We start from the raw sequence: 23,857 nt of genomic DNA, 5'->3' as shown, positions 1-23,857 counted from the left end.
GAAAACCTGCCGAGGGCTCTTAGCGTGTGCTGCTGCACACCGTGGAGTTATGCCACTTCAGCTGGGGTTCTGCTGGAGGGAGTATGGCTCCCTGGAGTCCAGCCAACCTTGGAGAATTTATGCAGCCGATCCAGGAAACACTGAACCATTTCCATTTAAGGGCACTTTCCTTTCCCCATTAAGAACAAAGCCAGAACTAGTTTGGTTTTCTTTATTTTTTTTCTCCTAACCTCTGTGGTTTTATATTTGAAATTTTAATTTGAATGGTGATATAATTAGAACTTCCTGGGGGAGACTTTTTGGAAGGCAGGGAATTGGGGCCCACAAGTCTGTCTCTATAGCTGGCAAGTCAATAGCCGGTGCTTCAGTGTTTTTTTTTTATCATAAGTGAGTCTAAAAGCCGGTGACATGCCAGGCATTCCTTCGGAAAGTTAGCTAAGGTAATAATGGAACCGGAGGCAAAAATCAACATGTCACTTGTAATTCTATTTGGGGCTCCAGGGTCTTGGAGAGGTGACAGTTCTGTAAAATGATTTACACAGCATTGTAAAAATTGCCTTGGGTGACTGCTGAATTGAAAACGCAACAACAGACAAAGGGGACTTCCAGGGCTCTGCTGTGCGGGCCACGCCCAATGGGAATGCCCCAGAACCTTCCGGTACTCTGGCTGGACAGACACAAGTGAAGGGGGCGGCTTTGGGAACACGAAGATCTAAAAGGCAACGTCCAGAAAGGAGAGTACAAGCTGGGTTTGAAATTCGTACCTGTAAGCAAATATTCTAGAGAGGCATGCCTACCGTTAGAGATCACCAAAACGAACCGGAAGAGGGGTCCCCCTGATATTCCCAGACGCCATTTCCGCCACAAGGACTAAGACGGCAGGTTTGAGCTCCTCAGAGCATTGGAGCTGGCTTCACCACGTCTCATAAATTTGCTGATCTGTTTCTGGCAGTGGCTTTGCTCCGGCGCATTTGACCGCAATCTCATCTTAATGTGCAAATACAGCCTTTTGAGACCCCCCTTCCTTTAAAGTAGCCTTATTTCATTTTTATTTTTAATCTGGTGTCTGTATCCATGTGTGTCTCTGTGTGAGTGGGTGTCAGTGCCAGAGGAGGCCAGTGGTGTCACCTCCCTGGAGTTGGTTACAAATGGCCTGATGTGATGCAGGGAACCAAACTTGGGTCCTCTACAATGTCAGGAAGTTATCTCTCTAGCTCCACCCCCTTAATACCACTTTACTGACACATAATTTACATACTATTAAGTTTACCAACTTTTGAAGCACAGGCTAGATAGCCACTGGGGAGAACATTCGCCATACATGTTTCATCCTCAGTACAGCCACAATTAATTAATTCAACAAGCAAGCCAAACTTACTGATGTTAGGTATACAATTATATTACCCACATGTATGTGCTTGAATGTTCACGTGTGGTCGGATACGTGTGTGGTGTGTGTCAGTGTATTCAAATGTGGAGGCCAGAGGATGACCTTGGATATCACCGATCAGGTGCCAGTTATTTTGTGTTTTGAGATAGGATCTCTCACTTACCTAGAGCTCGCCCATTTACCTTGGTTAGCAGGTCAGAGAGTCCCAGGGATCTGCCCGCTTCTACCTTCCAGCATCGGGATGGCAAGTGTGTGCCACCAGGTCCACTTTTGTTTTGTTTTTCGATGGAGGTTCTGGGAATTGAACTCAGGTCCTCGTGCTTGCAAGCACGTTACCAACCGAGCTATCCCTGGAGGCCTCGCAATACTTTGGACTGTAATCATATTTCAGACTATTTCTCTTATCCCCTAAATGACACTCAAGAAAGCTATAATCTACTTTCTTGACTTGTAAAGTTTACAGTTTCTACAAATAGAATGGCATAGGTTCTCTTCTTTTGTGTCTGTTCTTTTTTGCTTGGTACAGCACTGAGAGTCATCTGCGGCATGCTATGGGTTGATAGTTTATTCTTTTCTATAGCAGAGGGGTATCGTCACTTTGGCTTCTGTCTGGATTTGAAAAAAAAAATACAGATTTGTGTCAAACAGAAAACCAAATACATTTTGTTGCCTTTTTGAAAGGTCACATATTAAGCTTAATCATAGAAATACAGGGTAATCTATCATCTCAACATTTTGCTTGAAACATAAGACCTCAGTCCACCTTAAATGAAGCTCTAACACTGAAGTTTAGGCAAGCACACCTGTGCATGGGATTTCCAGCTTGAGGAGTGTGTGGTGGACCGCGCCTATAATCCTAGGAGGAGACTGAGGCAGAGGCATAGGAACTAAAGGGTATCCTTCCTTATACAGTGAGTTCGAGGCCAGCCAGGGAAAGTGGGGAGGGCAGAGAGCTGGATATATGGTGAAAAATGCAAGTTAGCTCGGCTCCCTGGATGAATGCCAAGAGTCCACAGTCTTGGCCATGCCCTGATGGCTGTTGGCCACGCTATGATGGCTTTCGATAACTAACCTTTGCTTGCACTTAGCTCATCCAGTGTTGGGAGCTTACTTTTCTCTGCCGCACTTTTTAATCTGACTATCAAAGCGCAGTGAGCTGTGTGGAGCCCGCTTGACTGGCTTTCCGTCTTGGCTTTGCCATTCTTAGCGTCTTACTTAACCTTTCCTGGCCTGTAGCATGGGGACACCGGTAGTATATCTCATTCACAGGGTTAAAATTCTATTGACTGTTAAAAGGGCTACTGTGCATACCAGACTTACAGCAGTAAATGACAGATAGGTCCCTCTCTTACGATTATTATCACCGTAAAGATGGCAGCAGACGAAAATGAAAACAGTTGAGACATGGTAGACAGTGGAATCTGTGCTAAAAACCAAATTTTGTCTTTAAGATTTTATTTTGCAGGGCGCTATGCCCTGTTCCTCCAGCACTGTGGACTTGGTCAATATTTTCAGTCAGTGGGTGGTAGATATGCAAGGTTCATGACACTCAGAAATGCGTGCTCTCTCTGTCTCTCTCTCTCTCTCTCTCTCTCTCTCTCTCTCTTTGTGTCTCTGTCTGTCTCTGTCTCTCTCTGTCTGTCTCTCTGTCTGTCTCTGTCTCTCTCTCTCTTTTTGTCTCTGTCTCTCTCTGTCTCTGTCTCTCTCTGTCTCTCTCTGTCTCTGTCTCTCTGTCTCTGTCTCTCTGTCTCACTCTCTCTCTCCACCATGCAGCAGCTACTGGAAGAAACAAAATTGTAGATGCCTGATCTCAGGGAACTGTAGCGTTAGCAGTAGCTGGACACCGATTTTGAGTGAGAAGGATCTTCACATTATTTGGACGGAGTAGAAGAGAGTTAAGTCTAGGTTAAGAGAATTAGAATGCCCGTTCTATCGTTCATTTTGCGCTAGATTTTAGAGATGTCAGCCTGTCCGTAGTAGCCCATCTTGCTTCTGTTGTTCTTCAGTGCTTTACCCACTTCCTGGTTAGAACCAGGCATCTACTTCGGACTCTATGTTCTATACAAAGCCAGACACATCTCTCCCGGTCAGCCTACACTGGTCACTACTACTTAGAAATGGGAATTCTCACACCCTCTGACAATATGCATGGCTTACATTGTTAGTTATCTTAGAGTGTTGGCTGCAGAGCTATCTACAGTACCGTCATTCATTTAGTCACTGACTAGGTATTTATTGAGGGCCTTTGCTGTCCTTACCATGGGAAAAGGGAGTGTTTATTGGTTGTGGTGGATACATTGTGTCTATAGAAATACTAGTAAATCTTAAATCTCTAGCAGGATTGGAAAGCCTTCTCTGACAGTCACTTCTGAATTATTCACCTTAGGAGAAGTTCCCAGGACGGTGTAGGATAGGCCAAGATTGCCTCCCCTCCCCCACTTGGTGTTACTCACCTCGGCTAGCACATGGACTTGACTGGTACCGTTCCTCTTAACGTCTCTCCAGCGGGGCCAGAGTGAATGGCATGACAAAATATGCTCTAAGATGTTAAAAGACTAGGAAATCATGGTCCTTTTTCCCTTATGAACAGAAGGCTTGTTGACTACCAACTGTGAACTAGCTCTTTGGAGGCTGGCCTGCAAACTGTTAGTAATTTAATGAGTTTGCTATCTCAAGGTTAAGGGGGTAGGTAGACCCAGGAAAGAATCTTTGGGTCACCCTGGTGGTAGAGTGTGTGTGTGTGTGTGTGTGTGTGTGTGTGTGTGTGTGTGTGTGTGTGTAGGTGTGAATAAAATACCTGCTGCAGCTCAGAATTAAAGTTGCCCTGAGAGTGAAGAGGATCTTGTTGGGTCCCTCAGTCTGGTTAATTTGCCTCTCTGTGTTTTAGACCAGAGTGGAGGGGGCTTCCGACTGTGACCGAGATCAGCATCCGTGTCCTCTCTCCACCCTGGTTTGAGGAAGAGGTGGCTGATGTCTATCACCCTGAGTTCCCTCCAGGACCACCCCGGGAGAGAACGGCTGTGTGTAAAGGGGTGCGGGGGGGGGGAGGATGTGGTACATTCCAGAAGGATCTCTAGACCGCAGCCTCTGCACCACGCCCTCGGCGGGGCCAGGTGTGCGCCCCGGTTGCGGAGGGGGGAGCCCGGGCCGCAGTGAGCGGGTTTACTGCTCGGCGTGCGCTGAGTGTTTGTCTGCCTCGGAGGGTTGGGTCCTCCTTGTTCACAGGTGAGTCACGCCCCGAAACACCAACTCTCTTCCTGTCAGGACTGAGTCAGGTAGAAGAGTCGATAAAACACCTGATCGAGGTAAAAGGAAGGCACAGCGGGGCGAAGACTCCGGCGCCCGGCAGGCACCCGCAGTGGCAGCGACCGAGCGCGGCCCGGCCATGCCTGCGCTCTGGCTCAGCTGCTGCCTCGGGGTCGCGCTCCTGCTGCCAGCAGCCCAGGCCACCTCCAGGAGAGAAGGTGAGTGCTCCCACCGCGCCTCAGGCCAACTTGCCCTTCCCTGGTGATGGTGATGGTGGTTGAATTCACCTGGATCTCTGCAGGGCGCCCATCTCCCTACCTGGGGCTCCTTCAGAGTCACTCTAAAGTGACAGTTTTCCCATAAAGCCCCTGGAGATAAAAACTCGAAGCTATTGGGTTGTGCCAGCCAAGGGTTTCCTCGCCCTAAAGCCATTCCTCTTTCAATTTCCTCCCTTTCTTTTCTTTGGCACTAGGGGACCCCTCCACACACGATCAATCAGTAACATGCTAGTCTTTAAACTGTCCCTGTAATTTACCATGCCCGGCAGCACCACGCAGACTAAAAACAGAACTTCCTTAATCCCCTTGTTATCCGTGTTGTATTTTTGAGATAGAGCGTGAACTTTAAGCGTTTTGGTAATACCCAAAACTGCAAGTGTTACTTTTTACAAGTTTCACCTTCCATGTATTTATTGGACTCAAACCTCAAGTATCATTTACTCTTACTGAGAGAGTACCCGGTGGCTGTCCTGAGTGAGGAGTTAAGTTCATGCAAACAAAACATTGTGAGAACCTAGCGACTGTTTTTCGTGTACATGTGCCCTGTCAACTATGATGACACATAGTGCGGGGTTTCCCTGTCATTTAGCAGAGGCTCTTTCCTCTGATCACACGACTTTTCACATTCAGGTTTATTGTTGCTTCCTGAACTCCGTGGCATTCTAGTCACCACTGCCATGGATCCGAGGTCACAGTGCATCGATCATGCAAAATTGTCACCAAAAAGGGGTATCTGTGGAAGGATAGACATATCACGTTCATCTTCTTGACCATAGTAACCTTTGCACTAGTCGGATCAAAACCTGTTGTGTACTTTAGATATGTGAAATGAATCTTTTACAAAAAGCATGTGAACGTAGTCATGAAGGGTAGGCTCCCCGTGAGTCAGGATAAACTAGTTGAAACCTGGTAGAAAACATTCTGAGAGTGAAAACAGTCTCTGAATATTAGAATTAAAAGTAACTGTGTATAGATCAGCAACTAAGACTCCTTTGATTGAAAAGTTGCACAAGGCCACCCAAGCAGTGGCAGAACCTTTGATCCAGGTGTTCTTAGCTTTTTTGACCTCATTATAAAAGTAATTTATATATATGTATATGTATATATGTGTGTATATATATCAAAATAGGTAATTATTACAGCAATTTGCCTCTTGGCTATAATTAAATACATATGTGTGTGTTGGTATTAGATAACAAAAACGAATCTAAAAGGATGGCATAAATTGTTTACCAAAGTCAGATTCAACAGCAGACTTTGTACCCACGCAGCCCATCCAGACACAAAGTCAGAAGTGCTGGATAGACTCATTTTTGCACTTTCCCCTTCCTTAGAGACAGATTGCTTCAGATACCAAGTTCTCTCCTCAAACAGCTTTATTTGGGGAGGCAAATGAGACTATGTCATTATGGTAAATCATTCATTTTTTTCCCATTCATTCCATACTGTGACATACTAGGAGTTGGGCTAAAAGTATATCTGTCCTAATCCAAAGTGGCCTGTATCCAAGGATACTGTGGGCTGTGAAAGTCTGAAGTCGTGATGTTGCTTCCTGGTTGTTTCTTGCAGGTGAAATTATGGTTAAGATATAATTACCGAGACTTACAGGGTTGGTCTCAGCCAAAACACTGCCTTTCCAGTCAGCCTGACCTGGCAAAATTTTTCTGGTTTATTTACTTGTTAATGCCTGCCTTAGTCACTGTTCTATTGCTGTGAAGAGACCCCATGACCAAGACAGCTTATAAAGAAAGCATTTAATTGGGGCGGGCTTGCAGTTTCAGAGGGTGAGTCCATTGTCATCCTGGCAGGGTACAGTAGCTGAGAGTTGACATCCTGGTCAGTAGGCAACATGCAGAGAAAGAAATTAGGCTTGGCTCAGAGGTTTTGAAAGCTCAAAGTCACCCCCAGTGACACACCTCCTCCAACAAGGCCACGCTCCCTAATCCTTCCCAAATAGTCCATCAACTGGTGACCAAACAGTCAAATATATGAACCTATGGAGGTCATCCTTGTTCAAACCGTCACAGTATTCTTAGTAACTTTCCAGGCTCCTCAACTGCTTGGAGTCTGATTCGTCATCTGCTAAATGAAAACGTTAGTTGTCAGCATGCTTGAAGACTTGGAGAAAGGAAGGTTCATATGAGCTGCCTTGCACAGCTGGATTCATCCACACTTCTTTAGAGAGTCTGGAGTACAGGTACTGTGAATTCAGATGCCCAGCAATGAGTAAGAAACACTTACCACACCTTGACAAGAGACTGTGGCCTGTGTCTCCAAAGGTCTGGGCCATATCTCTGGGGGAGGTATGGCTCAAGATGCCGAGAGGAGCATGATAGAAAAGTAGCTGTGAATCTGGTTATGAAGAGCTGTATGCTGTGGGCTGTATATCTAGGATGGCCCCTTGTAAGCAAAGAAATGTTGCAGAGTTAGCGGGCAGGAATGGTTGAGTGTGTTCATGTTTTAAGGATGCCACTGCAGGGCTCAGAGGATGGAGTCAAGTGAGAAAGGTCAAATAAAAGGCCACTGTGATAATCCAAGGGAGAGAGGATGGTATGCAACACCCCAGGAGAAAGAGGCTACAGAAACTCAAAGGTACAATCTAAAGAACTCTGTGACCCACTAAGTGCCTGATAAACCTGTGAGGCCCTGTTACATTGTATCTCTAGGGACTTCCAGGGCTTCTCTTTCATCTCAGTAGCCCAAGAAAGGTCCTAAGTATCCATCCTGTTTAGGCCCACCTGCTCCAGGATTTACCAAACAACGAAGGTAAAACATTAGACAAAAACCTAAACCAGATTAGAATTTCAACCCTGACTCTCATGTTGGCCAGCCCTCCTTGCTGTTCATTGCTCACCAGAACACATCACATACTGATTTATTAAACCCACTGCTCCCTAGAACATGCCCAAAACATGGAAGGTGGCCTTGAACTTTCTGACGGAAGTTGAATCTCTCATCTCTTCCTCCCAAAAATGTTCTGGCCAGCTTGATTCCGAAAACATTTAGTGGCACGTATGTAGTAACCATCTGTCTCTTTGTGTTTAACTCAATGAGTCACATGACTATATTTAAAGTCATATAACGTACAAAGTGATAGACTTTTGATTTGTCTTTCATGAAATCATTGCATTCGTGAGGTAATTTCCACTCAACCTCAGAATCGAGATGCTTGTCTTCTTAAAGCCACTTCCACACAGTTTCTTACTTCAGATGCCTTGCAATGCGATTCCATTGAACCTTTCTTTGAGGAGGTGTGGCTAGGGGCTTCCCAGTGTGGTCCAGGAAACCTGTTTGCCTCCATCCTCTGAGTGCTGAGGGTCTAGCTCTGAGCTACTGTGCCCAGCTTTGAATCTCTTTCAGTTGTCAGTTGAAAGCAGTGGGTTTTTAAAGCGGTTAAAGGATTTAAGTATTTCTGGAGCACGTTGTGATCTTCAGATCTCAGTCACCTCGAACTTATCTGTGATGGCTTCCAACACTCATGATTGTAAGATAAGGGACCAAGGTGTTGTGTTAGACGACTTGGCATTTTTCTTAGTGGTAAGTATCCAGTATACAGAGTGAGGTCATTTTAGCTTAATGCCTTCCCCAGAAACACTTAACTCCTTGAGAAAGTAGTATGTAAGATTTTTTTTTTTGAAGGACTTAAATGTGACACTGCTCTGTGCAGGAATCATTTTTGGTACATTGAAAAGTCCATATACATACAATAAACACAAATAGAGAACTGGGGTGCAGTGTGAGCTGGGGAGTCCTCTGGGGACGTTCATCTGACGTCCTAAGCTGAGGCAGTTGATTTAGTTCTTGCTGTTGATGAAACTGTTGACTTGTGATCGTATTTATGGGAAAGTCAGGATATGAAATTACCACACTGAGGCGATTCTGGGAATATGTTTCCTGTTTAAATCCTCAGTAGCTTGACCATACTGATGTTTGTTCTTCTCCTGGGGAAATTTGCAAGGTAAGGGACAAGACCTGAATCATCTCAGAGCAATGCAGAACCAGGAGCCCCAAGATTCTGGAATTCTCTAATTTAGTCACCAATGAAGCTTAGCAGATTACCGAGGCATTCCTGGGGCTATGTTCTAACAAAAGCCCCAGATAGATGATGTAATGTTTGAATCACTTCCAAAGCCAAAAGCTGTCTTTTTCGGTGCTTGTAGGTGACTATCTGTCTGAAGCCATCCCTCCCTGCTGAACAAACATATGCTTCTTCACAGCACATCTGTGAAAGAAGAAGAGTGTGGTGACTGTTCCTCCAACAGCAGCCAGCACATGGCTGGAGTCTTCCCCCTCTGTGTCATGGGAGGAGAGGTGGAGACCACGGAGCCAAGGGTCTGTGTCTCAGCCTTCCTCGGGCACAGCAGACCTATTACAGAACCTCAGCTGTGTCTTGTCTAGATTAGTTTTATTTATCATGTGAATATGAATTTCCATGTTGGAAAAGAAAATCAAATTGCATCCAAATCACTTCCCACAACGAACTCAAAACTGGACAGATTGCCTAAACACTGGGCCTCACTTTATGTGGAAGACTTCTTATAACAAAGGCTTACACATCTCCATTGTTTCCTAGAGCTCTATGCTTATCCCTGTCCAATGCAGGGCAGCGCTGAAGTAGAAACTCCATTCATTTTGAAGCAACGTTGCTTAGTAGTCCCACAGCACTGAATGAGAATGGCCCTAAGAGGCCGCTATGCAACCTCTTGTTTTATAAGAGAGGATGCTGATAATCAGGGAGGTAAAATCACTGCCTGGATCCCATAGCCAAGCTGGATTCAACAAGAAGAATACATGTAAGCCTGGGAAGCTGAGGACCGAAGATTGCCTTAGCTAGAACCCTAAAGTTAGTAACAGGGTCAGGATTCACTTGTATATGAATGTTTAATTCCCAATATAATATCCTTGACTTATCTCTCATTTTTTAAAAAACAAAAACAACTTCCCAAACTATCTATGTATCTATCTATGTATCTATCTATGTATCTATCTATGTATCTATCTATGTATCTATCTATCTATCTATCTATCTATCTATCTATCTATCTATCTTTCTATCTATCTCATATATATGTATATATATGTATATATTCATATCTCTTTTTAGTCATAAGAGGGGATTATGGAAGCTTTTAAAAATATTTTGTTTTATTTGTGTGTGTGTGTGTGTGTGTGTGTGCGTGCACGCGTGTATCTGTATGTCTGTGTGACTGTATGCCATGTACTTGTGTGGAGTGGAGAAAAGGGGGCTTGATCTCCTGGAGCTGGAGTTATGGGTGATTGTGAGCCACCCAGTGTAGTTGCTGGGAACTAAACCCAGGTTCTCTGGAAGAGCAGCCAGTGCTCTTAACCACGGAGTCATCTCTCAGTCTCTTATTTCTTGTCTTGTTGTATACGTTCCTTAAAATAGATTTCAGTGGCTGGAGACATTGTGCAGGGTTAAGAGCAGGAGTTGTTCTTCCAGAGGACCTGAGTTTAGTTCCCAGAATCCATGTCAGGTTGCTTAACAACTGTCCATGACTCTAAGGGATCCAATGCCCTCTTCTGGTCTTTGAGGACACCTGCACACACATGGCATACATACACACGCATAACATTTTTATTTTATTTTACTTTATGTGTATGGGTGCTTCATCTGCATGTATGTCTGTGCTCCATGTGAGTACCTGGGGTCCTTTGTTCACCACTCACTTTGGTTTTGGTAAAAGTGCATTCACAATGTTTGAAGACCCTTTCTCATCTTAGCTTGATCTTCTCTCCCATAACAATGGATCCTGTGTTGATCCTAACCTGTGCTCTTGCCTCATCCAGGACGTGGTAGGAATCTTTGCCTTCTGAGCTCCATGGAGACCGAAGGCAAGGCCACAGCTCACGTGAGAAGGAAGCAGAAGTGGAGACGCAACATGCTCACCCCACTGACATATAGGACTTGTTGCTTCCACTGCCTGGCGGAGCATATGTGGTCCATTCTCTTCATCTATTTGTTGCTTCCCTTGGTGGGTGTATTCATGTAGTTGAGCCCCTAAGAGCCCATTAATTGAGTCTTCTGACTTCAAGCAACACAAGTTTGGATTTTTCAAGTAGGATTCTCACAAGTGCACTTTATGCACAATAATGACAGCCATTCTCTTGATAAAACTGACAAGTGTCAGTAACAGTGCATAGAAGACACATACTTACTTGTATGTGCTTATATGTAAAGTGATGTAGTTAGTGATAGACAGAAACTGTAGATATTTATGTATGAAAACTCATTACTCAAAAAATAATCAATGGGGCTGGGGATTTAGCTCAGTGGTAGAGCGCTTACCTAGGAAGCGCAAGGCCCTGGGTTCGGTCCCCAGCTCCGGAAAAAAAGAACCAAAAAAAAAATAATAATAATCAATAAGGGATTTAGGGGAAATTTTTGTCAGCCTGGGCCCTGGTGTCCTTGTAAGGTGTTATGGGAAGCACCCCAGGTAAGAACCCCAGGTCACCAGGCTGAGTCACCTGCAGGCCACACTCATGATTCCAGCCTAGGTTGTAACAATTCGTGTAATGCTCTGATAGTGAAGGTAGGAACCTTCTTGTCTCATAATTATCCAAGAGAAGAGTATGGCAACAGGCAGCTCATTGTCTCTTGGCCACTGTGGACTGTTTACAGTTGAAAAGACTTATTCATATTCTGTCCGTTCAGGATTGCTGGAGAGATAGGACAGTCAAGCCCTGTCCATCCTCTGTGTCCTACGGTGGCCTTAACCACACTCCACGGATAGCACATGGCTCAAGTAAGGGACATAGTCCTGGCTATGCTGGCTTAAAATGCAACTGGGGGAAAAAGGTGGAAGAGAGAGAGAAAAAAATGGAATTCAATTAAAGATCTCTTGGAGAGGGAAATACACGTATTCTAGCTATAAGCTAAATTGTATCATTCTTTAAAGGGATTTAAACTGGAAACAGACATTCACGCACTAAGCCATAAAGTTCAAGACAAGTTTGAAGGCTGAAATAGTCATACTTTGTTTCATTTACTTAGATTGAATATTTATTCAGATTTCAGAAAGAGATGTCTCGCAGAGGAGATTTCAAAACAAGGAAGTCTTTGTGAACATCTCATTATCACACTCGAGCATGATAGAAGGCAATGTTTTCATCTTAAGGATCTCCGATCTGAAAGTCTGAGTTCAGACAGGATCAAAGATTCTGATGCAGTTCATACCAAATGACAAGTGTCAGGTGTATTTTGCTTTGGAATTTCATAAGGATGTGTGTTTTGGATATTTGTAAAAATGCATTTAAGAGTACATTAGAAAAGAGCGCTACTGAAAGGACACCTTTGATCACTGCTCTTGTACTTCAGGCAGCCTGTGGCAGGTGTTGTCTCTTTAACTGTAAAGGGAGAAAATATTTTCAACTTAATCTGCATTTACCAAGTTCAGTCCAGGTAATTTTTTTCCTGCGGGACCTCATGATAGGCGAGTTCTTGGAAATGGGGATGACAGTAGATACATACATGCATGCATGCATACATACATACATACATACATACATACATACATACATTTAGTTGAATTCCATTTTCTCTCTCTCTCTTTTCCTTTTCTTTCAGTTGAGTATAGTCAGAACTATTGAGACATCCCTTGCTTGACAGTATTATAAAAGGGTTGCCCAAAAGGGGGGAGGGTTTGCTACAGGAGAGCAGCCCTTTAACTCTGAAGTTGGGGGTGGCGTCTAAGAGGATAAATTAACATCTAATGTTTAGTGTAATGCTCTGGCCTTAACTCGGTACTCTTTCCCATGATGGTGTTCCTTTACAAAGCAAGAGTTGTAAGGAACATAGGAAAGAAGGCTATCAACAAAGCAGTATAAGTCAGTCTGTTAGAAGTCCTTTGAACCCAGCTCCTTGGGGAAGTGAGGCAGAAGGACCACAAGTTCAAGGCCTGTTTGGGTTATTAAAGCAAATACAAAGCTAACCTGGGTAATGTGCATGAAGCTGTCAAAATAAAAGAATGAATGAAAGGACTGAGATTGGCTCTGTGGTAGACCAGTAAGCTCAGTCCTCATTGTGATAGAAAAAAAATATATATGATAGATACATATATACATGTATAGAAGATAGATGATGGGAAGATAGATACACATATACATACATACATACATACATACATACATACATACATACATACATACAAGATAGATAGATAGATAGATGGACAGACAGACAGACAGATAGTCACTCAGTTGGGAATTTCATGAAACTAGGCTGGAAAAAAAAATATAGAACCAGATCATGTTTGTCCTTGTAGGCAACTCGAAGGAATTCTAATTTATAATCTTAGAGGAAAATGTTGGCATTAAAGAGCTTTAAATAGAGAGGAGTTGAGAAAATTTATATCTTGGCAAGATTTTCTGCCAAGTTAGTGGAAGGAAGCAAGAAAGGCTTCATGGAGTCATAAAATCAGTCAGTCCTGATTCTCTCAGGGTTGGATTGAGAATGTCCAAGGTGGAGACAGATTTGGGTGCACTTGAGCTGTTTGGTGGGCTAAACACGTGTGCGACAGGTTAGTAGCAGCCGAGAAGGTTGTCTCTGGGATTCTAAGGTTGGTTTAACTTGACTTGAAGCAGCGGGGTTTTATTATTGACATTTGTTTGCCTATCTGCTGACAGGGTGTCACTGTTTAGCTCAGGTTAGCTCCTCAAACTCTTGTTCTACCGACTTCAGCCTGCCTGGTACCAGGATTTTAGGTGTCTGCCACCGTGGCTAGTTTCTGAGTTTAGTTTTAAGTGGGTTTTGTCCAAAGAAATAACACAGCTCAGAAGTGGAGAAAATGGCTAAAGAATTTGGGGATGAGGTTTGGGTTGGGGAACTGTGCTGGGAAGGTAACACCTATGGTGGTTATGAAAACCTTGTCTTGAATGGGATCAGGAGAGCTTTATGGAGGGAACAGTCAACAGGCTCAGGACTGGGTCTTGAGAAACCAACATTTGGAGTTGGGAAAAGGTAAGTTCAACAAGACTCAGATGTGGAGACCAAGGGCCAGGAGGAAACCCGATAGTGTAACCACATGGGGCCTAAGAGAAGAAGGTTTGAGGAAAGTCAGGGAAGGATTTGATGTGTCAGAAAGGGAACCCAGGAGGCAGGAAAGGAGGCAGAAGGCAGACACCTTTCCCTAAATCAGGAAGACAACTCAGTGTGGACCTTTAATGTTCCTACTTGGATTCAGTCACGGGAGATCACTGTAACTTATTGTGCAGACCTGTACCCAGCAGCTGAACCGGCAGCGGGAGCAGCAAGGCTCTCAGTAACATTGGCCAGCACACGCTGTCAGGTTCAAACTCGCCACTCGCTTGGATGCCTAGCTCCTGAGGTAGTACAGCTTACAGGGCAGGCTGCCCCATCAGGGCCTTCTGAGCTCATGCCTGCGTCAGCCGGCTGCACACCCCTGCCTGCCCCTCCTTCACACAACCCTTGGCTTGCTGCCCATCATGGCTGCTGTCTCATAGGCCAGGGAGAGATATAAGCCTGGGACAGGGATAGTTCCTCTGGTGTTAGAGGCCTGCCTGACCTTCCTATAATTGAAAATACCTTCCTATCTAGAGTCTTTTCTCGTCTCGATGTGGATGCTTCTGTGTTGACATATTAGCCGTTTTGACAGTGAGTGTCAAACAAAAACAACAACACAAATGTATATTCTATTGGGGGAACTTCTGTGCAGTCCCCGGGGTGAAACCTTGGGGTCTTCATGTGTCTGCTAGCAGGCCCCCATCACTACATACATCCCCAACCCTACACTTTGGGACATGTCAAAGTGTATTCCTAGACCTGTGGAATTCTCTGGAGTTCTCTCTAGGTTCAGGTTTTTATTTGACTTTTCTGTTTTTATATTATTTGCTCTTTTTTTTTTATCAGTGTGTGCGTTTTATGTGTACGTGTGTATCTGTGGCTGTGTACCTGTCATGGGGAGCATGTAGAGAGGTCAGGGGGCAACTTGTAGGAGATGTCTTTCTCTTTCCACCATGTGGGTTCTGTGAATTGAACTCAGGTCTTCTGGCTTGACAGCAATCTCCCTGACCCACTGAGCCATCTCCTTCAGCCCCCGAATGTCTTTCTTATAGTTGGACTGCCTGTATCACACCCCTCCCTCCACTCCCTCCCTCTTCCTGTTCTGCTCTCTTACCTCTCTCTCTGTCTATCCATCCCATCTGTCTTAGCAACGACAGGGCAGAGCAGGTACCATTGGAAGAGACAAGAGAGAAATTCCAGACACGAACTGGATGATGCCCACAGAGGCGCTATATATGGAAGTGGTGAGCTCTGAGGTCACGTGGTGAGGTTTGCTTCCAGAGAGAGAAGCCACTGCAGGTCCTGAGCAGTGCGTAATCTGATATGTGCTTCTTCCGACTCCCAGCCAGTTCTGTGGAAATGGCAGATCTGAAGGCCAGAGACAGCAAAGGGCTCAGGGTTCTGGGATTTGTGCAAGGCTCTAGGTGTTGAGGCCCAGGGAACAAGAGAGAGAGAGTTAAAGGAAGGGCTTACATGGGCTAAATATGCGGGGGTTTTTACAGGAGTGTGTATATTTTCATTCTGTCATTGCCTTTAAATCGCCAACAGGCACAGGGACTTTACATGCCGTTCCAAGGTTAGACCACCCTGGTGAGCTGAGACTATATATTATCTGTTTGTGTGGGTTTTGTTGTCTGTTGTGTGTCTGGGACAGATTCGATTATGGAGCCCAGGCTCACCTCTAACTCAGAGCAGTCCTCCTGCTTCAGCGTCCTGATTATTGGAATTACAGGCCTGAGCCCCACACCTGGCACAGGGCTTGCTTTTAAGTTGCGCACAATAGAGAGGCTCTTTGCAGCGCTGATGATCAGAGGTATGCCAAGTTGGAAGGATTTCTGGTAGCCGCTTGCTCTAAAAGGTGAAATTTTCTCCTGGGGAGTCTAAAAAGAGCACTGGGTGGACCCATGCCCGCCAGTGATGATTATTCCTCGCCCCAAGTACAGCCCTAGGAAACATTTTCTGTTTCCTTTCATTCTCCTAAGTCTAAGGCTTAGAAACAGCCTTTGCCCCCTGGCTTCCTGTCCTGACTTGTCAGAGGCCATGCTTAGTGAGGGGTGGGAGTGCTGGGAAGAGCCTAGAGGGATTCCAGGCTCCAGGCTCCATTGTTAAAGAGGGTTCCCAGCTCCTTTGATCTGCTCTCCTGAAGAGTGTGGGTGGCAGTGGGCAGACTAACCTGCAGTCTGGCTGCCTGGCGGGTCTCTCCTAAGGAGCACTTTGAGGGTCAGCGGCCAAGCCATTACAGTTATCACTCTCATACACACTCGAGCAGCTGAGCGGCAGTGTACAGCACTCAGACCCGGGAGCCACCCACGCTTTACTAGACTCACAGAAATATGCGAAAATCTCTGTAAACCGATTCCGGTTCAGAGGTGTTTATTTAGGGCTGGAGGTGAACTTGATGAATTGCATTCCTTTGTCTGTGGGGAGAACCTGGCTGGCTGTGGAGAGCTGGAGTGAGGGGGACAGAGAAGCAGATGAAATCGGAAGAGGTGTTTGTGGCTTGGAAAGGGTGTGGCGGGAATGGATAGGCAAAGAAGGAATGACCGGGATGTCGAATAGTGACAGTGCAGTTTTGAGTCCTAGGTCCGGGGTTCATCTGTGTGTGTGTGTGTGTGTGTGTGTGTGTGTGTGTGTGTGTGTGTGTGTGTGAAAGAAGGGGGGAGAGGGAGGGGGAGAGAGAAAGAGACACAGGGGAGGGAGCCTGCACACACCAGAGCCCATCATGCAACTCAGAGGACAATGTATAGGAGTCACTTCTCTCCTCCCACAATGTGGGTTCCAAGGACTGCACTTGAGTTGTTGTGCCTGACAGCAAAGTGTCTTTATCTGCTGAGCCATTTTGCCAACTCTGATTTTGTGTTTTCTCATACAATGTTTCATATCTGTATCTATCATCTATCTACTATCTATCTATCTATCTATCTATCTATCTATCTATCTATCTATCTACCTATCATCTATCTTCTACCTACCTATCTTTCTATTTATCATCTATCTACCTACCTATCTGTATGTATGCATGTATATACATATGTATATAATTAAGTTGTGTGTACATGTGCATATGCGTCTGTACATGTATACTTGCATGCATGTAGTGAACAGAGGCTAATATTGTTCCTCAGGAGCTGGTTTTGTTTTTGTTTTGTTTTGTTTTTTTGAGATGATCTCTCATTAGACAAAGACTCACTGAATAGACTAGGCCAGCTGGCCTTCGAGCCCCAGAAATCCATCTGTGCCTTCTCCACAGTGCTGGGGTTCCAAGTGTATACCAGCACACCCATATTCTTAATGTGGGCTCTGGGGATAAAATTCATGTCTTCATGCTTGCATAACAAGCACTTTACTGACTGAGCTGTCTCCCCAGCCCCCGTAATGATATCTTAACACTGACTCCTGGACCCAGGCCTGCTCGTGGGGAAACTGGAAAACATGGGAATTATGATAAGTGTTTAGTGAATATATACAGTATTACATTTATTTATGCCTGCTGGTTTTTATATTCCTCCTTAGTAAATATGACTATCCTAATATGCTCTCGCTGTGTCACTCGTGTATCTTGGTTGTCTGCCGTGGAAACCCCTTGAGGGCTGACATATGTATTTTTGTTTGCTGCTGGATCCCGGAGCCTGGAGTAGCCTGGTGCATGTTAGATGCTCCGTGTGCATTTGTCCAGAAAGACTGAACAGGACTGAAAGGACTGAGGGTAAATGGCCTGCTGCTTGAGGGCGCCTGAGACTTGTTTTACTTGCATTGCCATCACATGTGTGTGTGTCCGTGTGTGTCAGGGACTCCCAGTGAAAGCTGGAAGGTTTCTGCACAATGTTTGAAGCTGGGTCAAAGTTAGGGAGAACAGCAAGAAGTTTGAAAAATAAAAGTGAAAAAAAAATTCCAGCCGTAAGATTAAACACACTTAAACACAGGGATAGGAAAGTATAACAATAAAAAAGACATTTTTAATCTCCTCTTACTTCAGAATGTATTAAGGGCGTCTATGTTTCTCTAAGACTGAGCTTAGTTGGTCTCCCATGGAGAAGAAGAGAAGAGTGGCCGCCAATCTGTACTCTTCACACATGTGCAGATGCGTAGATGGAGCCCTTTAAATGGTAGACGCACGGACATCTGTCTCCAGGGGTGGTGTTGGGGTCAGGTGCTTATTCAAGGAGTTGAAATCAAAGCTCACACAAAGCTTCAAAAGTAGCATATAAACTTATTTAAAGCAAAGCGACAGAAGAGATTAGAAGACACCGGAGGAGCCTCAGACTCGAGAGGGAAGACACTCACGTCCTGCTGATTGTTTGGAGTTGATTTGGAATTTCCTTTTGGTGTTCAAGAGGAGGACGTTGGTTACTAGGGGGTTTAGCACAGGCAGTTTTCTATTTAGATGGGTAACGGTCATATCGCCATTTTTCTATTGGGTATGTCCCATCCTATAATGCACCTGAGTTTAGTCATATGTATGCCCAATATGCTGCCATAATATGGTAAATAAAGGGTTTTCCCTGAAAAGTCATTTGAGGATGAAGTTTGCCTTCTCGTGCATGCACCCAAACGCAACTCCGGCTGGAGCAATCCCTCCATCCCTCACACCTAGATGCACTGAGAATAGAGGATACATTTGAATAGAAGCTGACTTAGCTTGATGGTTGTGTAGGGAAAGAGAAGCATCTTACTGTCCAGAGAAGGGTCTGATGCAGGGGCAGGGCAGGGTATCTGGGTACATTGTTTGGAGAAGGCTGTGTTTACACAGTGTGTGCAGGTAAAGGAACTAGGCTGCCACGTAAATCGTTAGGGGAGAGGGATGTCCACACCCAATCCAACCAGAGTCCTAGGTTGCCTGCCTGCCTTCAAACAGAACCTCATTCTGTTGCTCAGGCTGCCCTGGAACTGTATAGCCCAGGTTGGCCAAGAACTCCCGTTGATCCTCCCTCAGCTCCCCAAGTGTAGCGATTACAGGTGTGAACACCCACATGCAGTGATAGGATTCCTAAAATTCAAAACAGCATTCACTTATTCGTTCATTCACAAATACTAAAAAGCCGCTATGGACCAGCTTCTAGCTCTGTGATACCTCAGGGCTTTAATTTTCCTATTTCCTGTCTGTTTGAAGTAAGTTCCAAAGTACAGCCCTTTACCTTTAATGCAGCTTTGTTTACAAACAAAAACAAAAACAAAAACTCTATTTGGGCAAACATTTAAAATTCAATAGATTTCCTACACAAATCCAGATTTCTATTTTCTTTGAAATTCATAAATGGAAACCATGACTACAGTGACCCTTCACCCCGGCTGGCTGCTTGCCGCTGTCCTTGGAAAGTGAATGCCACTTTCCCTTTGGGCCTCCGGCATAGTAAGCCTGGTGGGTGCCGAGGGGCCACCGGTGAGCTCATGGTGCTATTCAGTAAGAAACGGCCTCTGAATGAAAAAGACTCACACAAGCTGTATTCTGTTCATTTTACTGATCCCGGTTGTAAGAATATTCTAAAATTTAAAGTATGATTTTTCCCCCTACCGGTTGAGAGAGTGAGTAGTCATTGGTTTTAGGGACATAAGTCTAAGAAAAATTTGGAGGAAGCCGTGGTTCCAGCACACACCAACGGCAGAAAGAAGAGCTGCATGCAAAACACGCAACAAGATGACATCCCTCTCGTTGTCTGGATGTGGGTGCGTGGAGCCTCAATAAAACGCAGGTCGTGTAACCGCAACCCAGCCTGGCAAGTAAAGAGCCCTGCAGGCAAGGCTCCCCGGAGTATTGTCACCAAGTTCTCAGGCAATGCAGACCCTCAAGACCAGCACGATCCTCCGGTCAAGTCTGTCTGTGGGATGTGGTGGCAAATGCCTATTGTCCCCATGCTGGGGAGACAGGAGCAAAGGCGTCAGCAGTGCACAGTCATTTTCAGCTTATATCGAGTTCCAGGCCAGCCTGGGCTACATGAGACCCCATCTCAAAAACAAAATCCCGGTATGCTCAGAGTTAGAGAAGCAGAGTGGAGGGTGTGGTTACTTAGAGACAGCTCCTGGGAGCATGGGGCAGGAAGGGTGCTGGCTCATAGGATGGCACAGTGGGAGAACCTTACAGGGACAGCTGCCTGGTGTGCGTAACACATGTGAAGGGCATACCCATTCCTTGGTAGGAATTTCATGGCACACGACAGCTGTGTGTCACATCTGTTGGAGATTTTAAAAAAAAATCAGTTTCACCAGTAGTAGTTGGGAAAGGCTCAACTTGGCAGTGGTTCGTGGGAAAAAAACAAAAAGCAAACACCTCCGGCAGTTTGAATCAGGAGCAAACTCAGTACACTGTAAACTCAATGAAATGTTGGTCTTTGTCCCTGGAATAAAGGTGTCCAGTCTCAGAGCAGGACCCTGCTACAAGCTGAGCTGTTCAGGCCTTGAAGTACTACAGGCAATTTTTTGCTTTTTAAATAAAGAGATTGAAAAGTGAGGTTTGGGATGGTCATTGGTGGTGCATGCCTTTAATCCCAGCACTCAGGAGGCAGAGGCAGTGGATCTCTGAGTTCCAGGCATGTAGGGTGCTTGGCTATACCTCTTTGGCTCCTGGCTGGTTGCACGTGTGCACCTGCCCAGGAGTTCTTTAGATTCACACATGAAACACACAAACACACAGACACACACACACACAGAGACAGAGAGAGACAGAGACAGAGAGAGACACACAGAGAGAGACAGAGAGAGAGAGACACAGAGAGAGAGACAGAGACAGAGAGAGACAGAGAGAGAGAGACACAGAGAGACACAGAGAGAGAGAGAGAGAGAGAGAGACACAGAGAGAGAGACAGAGACAGAGAGAGACAGAGAGAGAGAGACACAGAGAGACACAGAGAGAGAGAGAGAGAGAGAGAGAGAGAGAGAGAGAGAGTGTTAATTTTTGACATGCTGTGACTAGCTCAAAGGGCACTCCTAAACTTTCCCCTGATAGCAAATGTTCCTCTCCAACACTCCTAAAACCAGTAAACCTTCCCTTGCTACCACAGGCCCAGTCCGGGAAGTAGCCAGTAGCCGCTTACCTGAATTCTTACATGGCTGGTTGGCTTCCTCCTGCAGCTCTTACATCCCATCCTTCTCCCCTGACTCATGGTGATTCTCTGTCTTCCTTTCTCCCAGTTCCTAGCCCGCTCAAATCTAAAGGTCCCGCCTCAGTCTACCTGCTTAGCCATTGGCCTTTGGCTCGTTATTGAGTGACCCAAAACTAGTTGGGGGACAAGGACCTTCAGCGTTTGGACACCCAGATTCCCGATTCTAGGGGGCCGGATTAGTTCAAAGCATTGATTGGCACCAATCCCAACTGGCAAGATGCACACAGGCTCTGGCCACTCACCTTCCCATCCCCTCAACGGAGAGGTTAAAACACTCATGGGAGGAGTAACGTCCCAGAAACCCTTGATCAAGGGATCAAGATACCAGTAGGTAAAGGTACTTGGTGCCAAGCATGAGGACGTAAGTTCGATCCTTGGGTCACATATGGTAGAAAGAGAAGAACTGACGCCCGAATGTTGTCCTCTGTGCTCTACATGCATTTGGTAGCATGAGCTCATAAACGTATGAACACACATATACTAGACCTTAACAGAGACAGAGTGGCTCTGGGCTGGTGTTACATATTGAGGGAGCCAATGAGATTGGTGGCAGTACCTTTGTGGCTTCAGAGATGGACACGGGGCCTGCACAGGACAACTGCTCAGCACATGGGGCACTTTTGTTGGCTTTAACCAGCATTCTGGTTAAACCATAGTTCTAGACATTCCAAAAACAGCTTCCCACACACCAGGGGTTTACCTTATACAACAAGGCTACAGGGCCAATGAAGACAGCATGGGAAGGTTTGGCTTCAGACCTCAGCTCTATATTGGGCCAAGTTTCTTCCCCCTTAAGTGCTGTTTTTAACCTGTTTCTTCTGAAGAAGGAAAAAGAGCTCATGCAAGGACACTGGCTGGCCCTTATTCCGATGGATCCTCTTAAGGGGACCAGGAGGCTGACCCATTCCTTCCACATTTATAGAAGAGGAAACAGGATGCAAAAGGCAAATCATGTTGTAGCCCACTGAGTGACTGTTAGAGCGCTTACCTAGCATATACAGAGCCCAGGGTTTGAGCCGAAGCCACAGACCCAGGAGGGAAAGGCAATTCATTCAAAGAAGTGTTTCAGTTCTTTGGATTTTAAGGCTCATCACCTTTTCTTATAAACCGCGACTAAAATGTTTTGAGTGCCTACTGTGTTTCAGATACTATGTCAATTATTTCCATCTGCTTCCTTTAGGTGAAACAAGAGTCCTCATTATTCTCCCGATAGCCCACATCACTCTTTTTATTAAGTAGTTTAAGTCACCATGTAGTAGCCCATGATAATGACCACCCGGGGGAAGGTTCTGACTTTGTTTCTGACAGTGTCTCTCTTTCCTCTCCCCTAGTCTGTGATTGCAATGGGAAGTCCAGGCAGTGCGTCTTTGACCAGGAGCTCCATCGACAGACAGGCAATGGGTTCCGTTGCCTCAACTGCAATGACAATACGGCCGGGGTTCACTGTGAGAGGTGCAGGGAGGGGTTTTACCGGCAGCGAGACAGAGATCGCTGCCTGCCCTGCAACTGCCACTCAAAAGGTAGGTGGGAAGAAGGTGAAGGAAGGAGAGAGGAGACTGAGGGACGGAAGAAGGAAGGAGAGCGAGAAGGGGGAAAGGAGGGAATGGGAACACGCAAGCCGAGAGATAAGCCAGGTCCCACCACCAGACATTGGTCATTTTAGCAATTACCCCTGGGAGACAGAAGGAGCCAGGGTCATCAGGGCCAGATGGTTTGAATTCTAGTGCAGAGAGTCATATATTTTGGTTTTGGTACTGAGAGTTCAACACAGAGCCTTGTACATGCTAGGACAGCGTTCTACTGCTGAGCTGTACCCCCTTTGAATGTTTATAATGTTGAGATAAGCTTAGGTTCTCTAGGCTGGCCTCACATTCCTGATCTTCCTGCTCAAGGAGTAGCTGGAATTACAGATAAATGCTACCACACCCGAGAGCAGGTTGTTGACTTTTCTAGGTAGGTAGGTTAACTTCTCTATGATCCAGGGACAAAGGAAGGTCGGCTCTCCCAGCGATGGTTCTTCACACCCACCTTTGCTTTGACCAGGCTGTTGAAAGGGCGAATGGCTGGGTGTGGGGACATCTGCCTATAATCCTAGCACTTGGGAAGTAGAAGCAGGAGGATCAGGAGTTTATGGTCACCCTCAGACACAGAGAGTTACCTAGGTTTCATGAGACCCTGTCTTGGAAACCAGAAAACAAAAAGGAAGAAAAAGTCGGATTGTAAGGACGTGTTTCTGTAGTTGTTCTGGGTGCTGGCCATTCAAAGTCCAGCCAGAAAAGCCACAGAGAAGGACTACTGAAGGACAGCATGTTCCCAAGAGAAAACACCAGATAGGAAACTCCTAACTGGGAGGTGGGCTCACAGAAGAGCTAGCTATTATTGAATTACATCCATCCAGCCATCCACCCATCTATCATCTATCTATCGTCTATCTATCTATCTATCCACCTACCTATCATCTATCAATCATCTATCTAATCTATCTATCTATCATCAATCACCTATCAACCATCTATCTAATCTATCTATCTATCTATCTATCTATCTATCTATCTATCTATCATCTATCTATCGTCTATCTATCGTCTATCTATCTATATTACTGATTTTCAGCATCTTCTCCAGTGTGTCTGTTGTGCACATTGGGTGGTGTTCATCATGGGTAGGCAGTGTCATATGTTAGCAAACACATCAGAGAGGCGGAGATCTATAGCTATACTGAGGTTTTTATTGGTACCTCGTTAGTCTGTTATCTTTCCTGGCATTTGGTGCTTCTCCTTGTTGGAAAGCGTTTAGGAGCATATAA

The 23,857-nt window shown here is 45.4% G+C and overlaps 1 protein-coding gene across 7 annotated transcripts in view; it reads left to right on the top strand.

Moving 5' to 3' along the window:
• The window catches only part of Lamc2 (laminin subunit gamma 2), a 71,433-nt gene that overhangs the window by 7,577 nt on the left and 39,999 nt on the right, over positions 1-23,857 (top strand). For 4 of the 7 annotated variants that reach the window (XM_087579973.1, XM_087579975.1, XM_087579974.1 and 1 more), the window contains 2 exons: positions 4,655-4,854; positions 22,383-22,571. In XM_087579973.1, the coding sequence (XP_087436099.1) occupies positions 4,655-4,854; positions 22,383-22,571 (389 nt within the window). 7 annotated transcript variants of the gene reach the window in all.

Source organism: Rattus norvegicus, chromosome 13 (genome assembly GCF_021556685.1).
Source record: "Rattus norvegicus strain SHRSP/BbbUtx chromosome 13, alternate assembly SHRSP_T2T, whole genome shotgun sequence".
NCBI classification, from domain to species: Eukaryota; Metazoa; Chordata; class Mammalia; order Rodentia; family Muridae; genus Rattus; species Rattus norvegicus.
Note: the sequence above shows the minus strand (reverse complement) of the source record. Positions and strands in the feature narration are given on the sequence as shown.